Raw genomic sequence first — 11,048 nt, forward strand, 5'->3', positions numbered from 1 at the left:
TCCTGTCACCAATCTGATGCCCCATCCAAGGTCCTTCGGAGGAAGATGTAATACCCTCCCAAGGTATGGTTTTGCAATGTCATGCCTACAGAAGGAGTTTATTTTTAACCACGGCAATTCATGGTTAGTTTATGTCCTGAAACATCAGGGTTATATTGAGATAGTAAACATTTTTATCCTAGCTAATGTAACTCTGTATATTTTTTAATCTGTCCATTCTTTTTTGAATCCTTAACAGCTCTTGGCCTCTATAATATCTTGTGGCAGTGAGTTCCACATGTTAATTGTGCACTTTTTATATACAGTGTAGGCTTTATTTTACTAACTCTTGACACAATAATCACAGATTCCGTATCTTGTTTTTGTTAGCACAATGTGAATACAACATTGCAATTTAGAGAAACGGCCGCCTTTCAATCCACACAGTGTTTCTGGTAAAACATTGATAGTTTTGATCAATTTTGCAAAACACTTCATACTATCACTGGCTGTCCACAGGTCCCTTACCCTGCCAGCACATCTGTCTAGTAAACATATATATGTGCTAACTTAATAGTTTAACTAACTAAACTAACTTGTTACATTTAGTGTCCCAAAAAGGAACCAGAAAAAGACAACTTGAAATTAAGACGATGGTTTCAGATGCTAATACAGATACTAAAAAGAATCTAGTTAGCTAATATTTTTAAACAATTAATAAAGAAAACTTGATTTCCTCAGAAAGAAGACAATAACTAGTTAGGAAATGCATCTCCGAGCATGTTTTGTATTAATAGTGTTGCTGTTATTAACTGTTTAAAAAACTCTGACCAAACACACAACTCCCCACCCCCATCCCTCCAAAAACAGTGGTTTTAGTGTCATATAAACTCTATTAACCTCAGACAGAATATTTTATGGTCAGAATATACAGGGTGCTAATCTTTTTTGGACAAGGTAAGAAATGAAAATTCCAAATGGCAGATTCTCAAGTTGTGGTTTATCTCAAAGTGCAAAATATCTTTTAATCTTAGCTGCTTTTGGTTTCTTTCAGCTAAAAGTTCATGGAGAATATAACTATTCTCAAACCCAAATACTGCACATTCATCAGGAACACTGACTTGGTCCTTGACTGTTCCACAGTCTCAGATAAACTGCCATCTAGGAGAGCTGCTTGTACAGTTAACTACATTAATTAGAATTAGTCTGGGAAGCATAAACTTCAGGGGTGTAATTTCTTAGCTCTGGGGAGCTTTTGATATGAGAATTTCAAAAGATGATCAAATCCTATGTATCTGGCTCCCAGTGACTGGCAAGTATAAGATATAATATTATTCCAAACTAGCCATTCTGCTTCTTGCGAAGGGTTCAGCAAAGACAAACATCTGTGTTGAGATATTAAAACTCTTTATTAGAGTATTCAAAACATGGAGGAGGCTGAGATGTTGTGCTGTCTTGGTTAATATGGTAGAGACAGAGATGTTCTATTCTCACTTTTTTACCGACTTTCTGTATGACCTTGGGCAAGTCATTGAACCTGTATCCCAGGGGTGGGCAAACTATGGCCCGGGGACCACATCCGGCCCTTCAGATATTTTAATCTGGCCCTCGAGCTTGGGCCAGGGAGCAGGATCTGGGGCTTGCCCCACTCCGGTGCTCCAGCCGGAGAGCGGGGATGGGGCTTGCCCCCGCTCTGCACGTGCCATGGCTCTGCGCAGCTCCCGGAAGCAGTGGCATGTCCCCCCTCTGGCTCCTAGGGGGCGCCGCACGCTGCCCCACCCCAAGTGCCACCCCCACAGCTCCCATTGCCTGGGAACTACGGCCAGTGGGAGATGCAGGGTTGGCATCTGCGGACGGGGCAGAGCACAGATCTGCCTGGCTGCGCCTCCACATAGGAGACGGGGGGGGACATGCTGCTGCTTCCAGGAGCTGCTTGAGGTAAGTACCACCTGGAGCCTGCACACCTGACCCCCCTCCCGCATCCTAACCCCTCCCCCAGCCCTCATCCCCCTCCTGTCCTCCAAACCCCTTGGTCCCAGCCCAGAGCACCCTCCTGCACCCCCAACCCCTCTACCCCACCCCAGAGCCTGCAGCCCCAGCTGGACCCCTCACACCTGCACCCCAACCCCCTGCCCCAGCCCGGAGCTCCTTCCTGCACCCTGAACTTCTTATTTCTGTCCCCATCCCAGATCCCACACTCTCAGCTGGAGCCCTCACCCCCTCCCGCACCCCAATTCTGTTTCATGAGTATTCATGGTCCCCCATACAATTTCCATACCCAGATGTGTCCCTCGGGCCAAAAGGTTTTCCCACCCCTGCTCTATCCTTCCTCCATCTGTACAGTGAAGGTAACTCTAGTTACCCTTTTTGGCACAGTACTTTGACATCATGGGATGAAAGGGGCTGTATAAGGATTACTAGAGTCTGGCTGTGGACACTTCCAAAAGCCACATCTGGATTGAGTTGTTGGGTCTTTTTTGAGATGGGATGTCTGTGCATCTGCTCTCAAGGGTGGACAGCTCTGACCTCATCACCCAGAACCAGAATCCCTATGCCCTTTGTAAAAGGATGGGGTAAAGTATGATTTCATTTGCTCATTTTGTATCAGAAATCCTCCATATTGTGCTGCACCAGAGGTGGGAGTGAGGGGCATGCCAGAGGAAAGAGCAAGAAGTACTGCAGGGGAAATGGATCAGTTAATCTATTTCTTCCTTCCAGAGCGTCAAGCTGCAGTTGCATGCAGTTCAACAAATGCACTGTTTTAATGTAATATTTGTATTACCTTGATGCCCAGGAACCTCAATCAAGGCCCCATTGTGCCGGGTACTGTATGAACAGCTAACAAAAGACAGTCCCTCCCGCAAAGAGCTTGCAACTGACACATCAGACAGGATAAAATAGTGAACAAAACAGATCAACAGGGTGGCATGGGTTGGGAGAATGGCGTTACAATGAGTTTGGGCTACCTCCAGCCATGCTAAAGTAAAAACAGAACTGGGAACTGTTCCTTAGAGAGGCTCTCTGTAAGTGAATCAAAAATGGGTCATAAATTGGTGCTGAAAAGGCAGCTGTGGCTTTGCAGAATAAGTAAAGGAGCCTGAATAGTTTAGGGAACATTACAAAAGAATGTTTAAAAAAAACAACAACAGAGTTCTTTCCAATAGGAAAATGTTTCCAGCTTTGTCTCTATTCTTTTCTTTCTAGGAACTGCTTTTCGGGGGAGGGGAGGAAGGATACATAGTGCATAAGCTCCCTTCCTCCTCCGCATTGTTTACAATTAAGAAAAGAAGCAGTGTAAGCCGGCTGCCCCATGTTCTGTCAGCACTAAGCCAAGCTCTGGTGTGCATTAGTAGAGGTACTCTCATTAAAGGCAGGAATGGAACTGAGCCTGCTGCCCGCTGAGGATACCCCCTCTTGTGGTTTGTAGCTGTTTTACATGAGTTTATCAGCCTCTAGTGTTCCCAAACAAACATTCTTCATCATACCAACGGACAAGTTGGACAGCTGCCTGCCGTCTCATCTGCCTCACCTGTAACGGTGCCGCACATGCTCCCTAGCAACTCACAGCAAGGCATTTACATTTCTATTGTTTAACAAAATTATGTAGTCCCAAAGTAGACTGATAGGCTGAAAACTTTTAAGGAGGGAAACAAAACCAGCCCAACCTTCCTATCAGGGTAACGAAGGGAATAAAGGCTGCAGTGGTAGTGAACACTCAAATGAGTTCCCTGTAAGTCAAGTTGTATATTTCACTGCATAGTCCAAGGCAGACAGAAAGGTAGAGTGTGAAGGTTTTAGAAATTGAACCCTCTGCTTCTTCTGTAGGGGTGGAATCAGCACTTCTTCTATTGCTTTTCACCCTAAATCCAGAGATTTTCCTCTGTAAGGGCCCATCTGGCTCAGAGAGATCAATCAATACAATCAAATGTGGTAGGAACTGGCTCAGAAGTGTACAGCTTCAAAGTACTACACAAACACGTTACAGCCACCCCATAGGTAGATAAGGTGGAGACCATTATCTTGTTCTTTGATTCTCGTCTGTCAGCTCAGCAGAGACAATGGGGCTGAATGAAATCTCTCCACCACTTTCTGTCTTGTGCCAGCATCACTGCTTCATCTGGGGACAGTTATAGAGAAGCCAAATAACTTAGACAAGGCCATTGAGTGAGCCAGTGGCAGAAACAGGATTAGAATTCATGGATTCATAGCTCCAGTCCTGTGCTCAGTCCACAAGATTGTGCTGCTTCTCATGACACTAACCTAATGTCAGCAAGATGTAATTCCATGTGGAGGAACAGAGTTTGGGGCTCTCTTTGGGTTTGTCTACATGGTGCTTTAGTGTGCCCCAAAGAGATGTAAATATTAGTCTGCACTAGCGTGATGCACTCTAACTGTCCCATGTAGACCATTCTGGCATCTACTAAAAGTTCCCTTGTGTGTTTTAATGTAGTCCTGTTTCAACCAGTACTATGTTAGTGTGCATTAGTGAACTTTCAGTGTGCATCAGTAGGGTCCACATGGACCAGTTAGTGCATGACATGCTAGCATGGACTAAAATTTACACCCCTCTGGTGTGGACTAAAGCACAGTGCAGACAAGCCCTCTGACTCCTTGCTCCCACGAAGGTCTGAGGAAGACTTTCTTATTTGTAAAAGGGAGAGACTGCATATAAGATGTTGCTGCATCAGGTATGAGAACTGTGGAAGCATAAGGCTCTGGCTGCAGCTTTGCACACATACACCTAGGGACAATATGCCATACTGGAGCAGACTGAAATCTGTGGAAGGGCGTATGTGTGAAGAGAATTGCTTTTTATATTGATATAGTGGGGAGGGAAGACTTTCCCCATGTCTGGCTTCTACGCCTGTCTTATTATTGGATGCATTACTAGTCACTTATGTGTATTTTTAAATGTAAGGATTTGTTTGACAAGTGCAAAAAGTATTTTAATTTGGTTAATTGACATGTTTAGCTTAAAGAAAGCAAGAATTATTGTTTTAAAGTGTGATAAACATGGAAGCCACACAGCATATGCTAGTGTTATTATCCCCAAACTTATCTTTATAGCCAACTTTATAAAATTGCAATTCTCAATTTTGACACAACCTTAACAAGTGACAAATGGAGGCGGATAAGTATTAAACTGAATGATCTGTATTTCATATTCCACGCTTTTTTTTTTTTTTTGCTTGCAAGAAATCTTGATATATAAGAAACACAGGGGCAGATCCTCAGCTGGTATAAATTGTCACAGTCCATGCACTTCATTGGAGCAGTTTACACCAACTGACAATGTGCCCCAGATCTGTCAAACCTATTCAGAGGTTTTGTTTTCTGTTCCCCAATTTTAGGTGAGACATGTGCCATACCAAACGATGACACGCTCGTAGGAAAAGCTGATGAGAAAACCAATGGGTACCACCCAAAAAAAGCTGGTAACTTATTCTAAATATGATGCACTGTTAAAGTCTACTGTTTACTTGTGGAGGTTGTGGGTGATCCAAATTTATTTTTCTCTTTGCTATTAGAATGCGTCATTAAATCAATAGGAAGCCCCACTGAGATGGGTAAGATACAGCAAACATTTGGAACATGGATGAGGGAACCTGCAAATAGAAGTGACGAACGAATTTGGCTTACAATGCATTTTTCAGGTACCATGGGTATAATTGTGGATAGATTGCTCCTATATTGCTTTTTTCCTTTTTTCAGCCAAATCAGTATTTTTAGAAATATAGGTGTGTAAAAAGCTGTAATGAGTGAAAGTGAGCTTTAGTGGGGAGGTCTGTTGCCCCACAGGTTGAAAAGCCAGGAGCAGTACTGCACAGTGGAGGTTATTTTTAAACCCAAGTAGTATAATTTTTTCTTCTTATAAACTAGGGCTGGAACAGTCCTCATTGTCTGCCTAATAATTTATTAGTATAACCTTTTAAAAGGCCTTTGTGCCTTAAATGTGCCACAGCATCAATGACTTTCTCCTGTGACTTCCTTACCTTGGCTCACAGGGTCATGTGACCCCACCTTAGCCAACAGAAGAGTTCTGGAAGAATAGCAACAAACTTGAATCAGTGTGAGTGGAGGGAGGCCTCAATTTTTCCAAGTCTCGGTCACATTTTTTTGAAAACTTCATCTGCTTTCATAATATATCTGGACACACCTATTGGAGCCTCAGGAAAGGTATTCGCTAGCACTGCTTGGAAAATGTGGAAGGGCTGTGGAAAATTTTGACTTTTCAGTGGAAAGAGGAAAAATTTTGGCTGAAAACCAAACATTTTTCAGCTGAACTGCTTTTGGGCTTTGACCAAAAAAAAATTAAAAAAATTGTGGAAAGCAGAAAGTTTTGCAAAAAAATTCCTTCATTTGAAAAATCCAATTTTCTGTCAAAATAGTTTAAAGGGAAAGTTTTCAACCAAGCCTAATTTTAATGTGTCTTATTTTTGTTCATTTTTACATCAATCCTACCATTTCCCTGTGACTTCAGTTTCCTAAATTGTGGCTCATAAGTTTAAGGGTTTAAAAAAATTGGGAAAAAAAAAAGAGAGAGAACAGGAAAAACATGGAAATGGGCTGGATTCTGAGTGACCTGGGTCCCAGTCCACTGTTGGAGAATCCAGATGCTTCCACAATACAAACGTTGAATAATAAACACAATAATTTGGTCTTAGATGGAGCTTTGTCTCTGGGTTTTTGTGTTCCAGCACTCTGAGAAATGTTAAAAAATGTGGCTATGATTGGCAGGAACTTGATTCTGATAGAATTGTATCTGGATGAGAGTAGAGATGTCAGATAGTTCAGTAAACCAACTGGCTGGTTTTCTTTCCTTTTTTCCCTCCTCTAAGGAAACATCATAAAAGAATATGAGAATGCAAATGCATTGCTGAATGACAGCTACAGGATCATTAGCCTCCCGGGGATCTTTTATGGATGTGGCCATGTGATATATAACAACTGTCTATACTATCAAAAAGGAGGAACCAGTATCATTGTGAAGTAAGTCAAAGATTAGCCTGATGGCAGCTTTCTGGTTGGAAGGCACAAGAAGTAATGAGAAAAGGGAACGTGAATGGAGATTAAAAGGGCAAAGATGAACTTCAGTGGGAAACCCCCCAACATTTTTGGTAATACACTCCGTTCTCTGTGTCTACATGTTCTGTAGTATCTTTGGGTTTCTTTTGGGATTATGGATGGAAAGAGAGGGTGGATAGGAGGGGTAGGTGAATGGATAGTGGTATCTAACTAAATGGATAACTAGTTCTCCATTAGCTGCTACTAGAAATGGCCACCAAATTCAGAGGTGGAGCCCACAATGTGTGACAGGAGAATCAGTTGTCAACAGGCTCTCATCTTATAACTTGTATCGTTCTGACAAATTTAGGCCCTGATCCTGCAGTTAGACCCCTGCCCTGGGTAGAATCCCACTGAAGTTAATGAGGCTCTAACTGGGGAGTGGAGGTCTAATGATGGGATCAGGGCACAGAAAAAGCATGTGAGAAAGAAAGCAAGGAAATGAATCAGTCTTTACAAACATTAACTATTTTGAGCTAGCTAGATCTTCATCCCAGGGGCAAGCCCTGCTGTTTCAGCGGTGCAAAAAGGTCTCAAAGCAGTGTAAATTAGAACACTCATACGGAAGCCCTACCTTATGCTAGGGACTGGTTCAGCCCCATGACTAGGGGAGGTGAACAGGTGGCTTAGAGCCTCCCTTTCCCACTCAGCTGGCCCCGAGAAAGTTCAGCCCACTGTCTTGATTGTCTGTTGTTTCAGACACCCCCCTGGATCATGTTAATCATGTCACGTAATTATGAAATGTAGGACACAGTGCAACTTGCCTTTGGCACAGGAGCTTCTTGGCATGCCAGGCCTTCTTGTTGAGTTGGCACATATGCATGGCAGTGCAGTAGGTCAGTCACAAAGTCACATGCAATCTAGTGCTTCTAGTAGTGGTCTCTAACTTGTGCTGAGCATGGACTGCCATGTACCGGTACTCAGGTGGCAGGTGATTACAAGGCAACGTGGTGAGCCCGCAAGCTCCCTTGTAGAGTGCCGACTTCACAATGTGATTGCACATAATTAGAAAGTTGCTATGGCTTTCCCACCCCACCTCTGCTACGTCTGAACCTGGAACTGCTCATGCCACCACATCTGTATCTTGTTAGTTTTTACTGAAGAGTTGAGCAGACAGTGCTAATCAAAAACAAACTTCAGCCTTGTGGGAAGAGCCAAGCAAATGGACTTCAAGGACAAGTTAAAGATTCCAACTGCTTTCAAGTTTCCGGCTGAGTCTCTGAGATCTGAGCCAAAAACACCATTGTATTTTAAAGTGTCTCCCCAGGCAGGTGTGTATCTCTGGCACCTAATCAAAGGGATACAGTGAGAAAAGACTGTGAACTGGTTGCTGGGATCATACATTGTTTGTTCTGCCAAAGACGCTTCCAGTTCCTTGCACCTTAAATGTTCTCAGACTTTGTCAAGATAAGTCGAGGTTGTTCAGGTAACAATGTAATATGATAGGGTACCTACTGCTAAGAGATGGCCTTTGTATTGTCAACCGCACTTTTCAGTTATTAGTACCTCAGGCAGAAATTCTACTTCCATGCAGAATAGATTGGCAAAGTCTTCAGTGGACTTCATAGAGTCTCTAGCTCTTCTCCCTTTTGGGTTATAGAAAGTTCTTCTTGTGGGGGGTCATAGTTTTATGTGAGGGACTCAGTATAGGGGGAGCTGGCTGGGGGATGTTGCGAATGTTGCTTTGTTGGAAAAACCTTATCAAAGAACAAGGTTTTGCAGCATTTCCAAAAGTTATCAAACTCTGGATTTGTCTCATCTCCTCTGGCAGCCTTTCCAGGGGCAGATCTCCTCTAATGAGACTGTTTTGTCCCTTTCTCTCGTGCTTCATTCCAGAAAAGATCTTCCGATACCAAACCAGAACTGGGGGTGGCAGCTTACAGGGCACAAATCTAAAGGAAAGAGATGTGAGTGTTGGGTGCCGGTTTGTTACAATGCTCTCACCAGACATCCAGGGAAGACAGATGAAGGATTATTAACTGTTTTGATGGGATTACCATGGTATTTATTTAAACTCTGAGAGATGCTTTTTCCCTAACAAGCACAAGCAGCGTGAGATGAGCACACACGATTATTTTTGTCAGGAAATCCTAAACACTTTGAGCAAAGGTTTTGTCCTGTTTTTAAAAAATTATAAAGGAAAGGCAGTTCTTCCCGAGAGACATCTTCATTACTAAGAATTTAGCCAAATTATGTATGAAAAGCAAATTCTTAAAAAAGCATCTTAAATATTTATTTTGTTTCTTTCAGATTTGAGCTTGATACAGCATCATTCAGAACCCTGACAATTGAAAATGCCTTACACGATGGTCGCCACTACCTCTTTTCTAACTCCAAGACGTACTTCAACGTGGCAGTGGATGAAAAGGGTCTTTGGATTATCTATGCCTCAATTATTGATGAAAATATCATTGTAGCACATATTGATGAAGAGACATTTTCAGTTGTTCAACATATCAACACTACATACCCCAAGTCCAAAGCTGGCAATGCATTCATAGCATGTGGAGTGCTATATGTTACTGATACTAAGGATATGAGGGTAACTTTTGCTTTTGATTTGTTGAGAGAGAAGCAAATAGATGCAAGCTTTGAGTTAAGATTGGCACAATCTGTTCTTGCTATGCTTTCCTATAGTCTAAGAGATAGAGACTTGTATACATGGGAGAATGGCTATTTAATGCAGTACCCTGTACATTTTGACAGCTGAATGCTATTTTAAAATGATCCTCCATGCTGGCCATATTGGGCTAAGTAGGTTATTTAAAGCTATATCTTATACATCTCCTCCCTTTAGTATACACACATATTTTCTATTGAAGGTTAGTGGTGGTTTGTGTGTGCATAAAGGGGAGACCAGACCCCTTTGTGTCATTTAAATATACTTAGGCAGTTCTTGGCTTTATAGAGAAAGAGCTGTGCGTTAGAAACTTATTTTTGTTTTTTCCCTACCATGCAGGCCATAATTATATCTACTGTATACTGATTAGTCTACAATACTATGTTCAATAAGGTCTGTTTTTACTCTTAATTTGCAATTACTGTTTGCAATTATCTTCTAGTCAGTGATTATAGTTTAGTACAAATGTCTAAACAATGTTTACAAATAAGCTTCTTTGTATCATTTGCATTTAATATTTTGCATCAACTCTGAATTTTGTTTAGTTGCGGTATTTTTTTAAAAATTGATGAACAGTTATTAAAATGATCATGAACAGTAATTTTTGTACTTAAGTAAATACCGTAAAGACCAAAGTAATAAATTTATTAAAAACTCATTCCATATTTATAAGTCAAAATAGAAAAAAAAATAGAAAAAAGCAAGCATCCTGAAATTTGACAAATCTGGCTAACTACTAAATAACCAAAAAGCAAATACAGAGTTGATGTAAATGATTCCTAGTGAAATGTGAACTTAGGTATTCTGTGGGAGGAGGTGCTACAACAGGAAATGTAGTCAGGGCAGGTGAAGCTCCTTTTATTTAACATTTTTTTGATTGCTTATCTTGATCTAACCTCATCTTTCTCACCATTTTATGGACATGTAACTTGCCCTACTATGCTTCCAACAAATTTGGCCCAAATTTACACAAAACTCCTAGTCACAAATGAAGACTGTACCATTGGATTAGCATATTGTAGAAAAACCAACAACCTAAAACTCTGAATGAGACTGAATGTACTGGTCAAAGTGCTTGTTGATGAAACCGGTTGTCCTGCTTGACTTTAGTCTTGGATTGCATTCAAATAAATGATGGTTGCAGCTAAGAAAATATAGCCAGGAACTTTTGATCTTGATCACTAGGAAAAATGACATTTTAGAGGCTGGAAGGGATTAAGTTTGTTTGGCCTTGAAGAATAATGTATTTAATAGTTTGACTACTAGCAACTAGACTATGTAGCTTTTTGTTTAAATTACTATGTTTGAAACTCTGCTCCAGTTCCTATTGCTTGAGCCGGATTCGTCACTGGCTTGAGCCCTGCATAGTCATGTAGTCACACTT

General features: G+C 41.6%; 1 protein-coding gene across 1 annotated transcript in view; it reads left to right on the forward strand.

Moving 5' to 3' along the window:
* Window positions 1-9,754, forward strand: part of GLDN (gliomedin) — a 33,883-nt gene extending 24,129 nt beyond the window's left edge. Inside the window, exons 7-10 of the mRNA XM_077829052.1 lie at window positions 5,331-5,414; window positions 5,508-5,633; window positions 6,819-6,969; window positions 9,295-9,754. Of these exons, the coding sequence (XP_077685178.1) occupies window positions 5,331-5,414; window positions 5,508-5,633; window positions 6,819-6,969; window positions 9,295-9,754 (821 nt within the window). The remainder of the gene's footprint in view (window positions 1-5,330; window positions 5,415-5,507; window positions 5,634-6,818; window positions 6,970-9,294) is intronic.
* Window positions 9,755-11,048: the final 1,294 nt, after the last annotated feature.

The sequence above is a fragment of the Eretmochelys imbricata genome, chromosome 10 (genome assembly GCF_965152235.1).
Source record: "Eretmochelys imbricata isolate rEreImb1 chromosome 10, rEreImb1.hap1, whole genome shotgun sequence".
Taxonomy (NCBI): domain Eukaryota; kingdom Metazoa; phylum Chordata; order Testudines; family Cheloniidae; genus Eretmochelys; species Eretmochelys imbricata.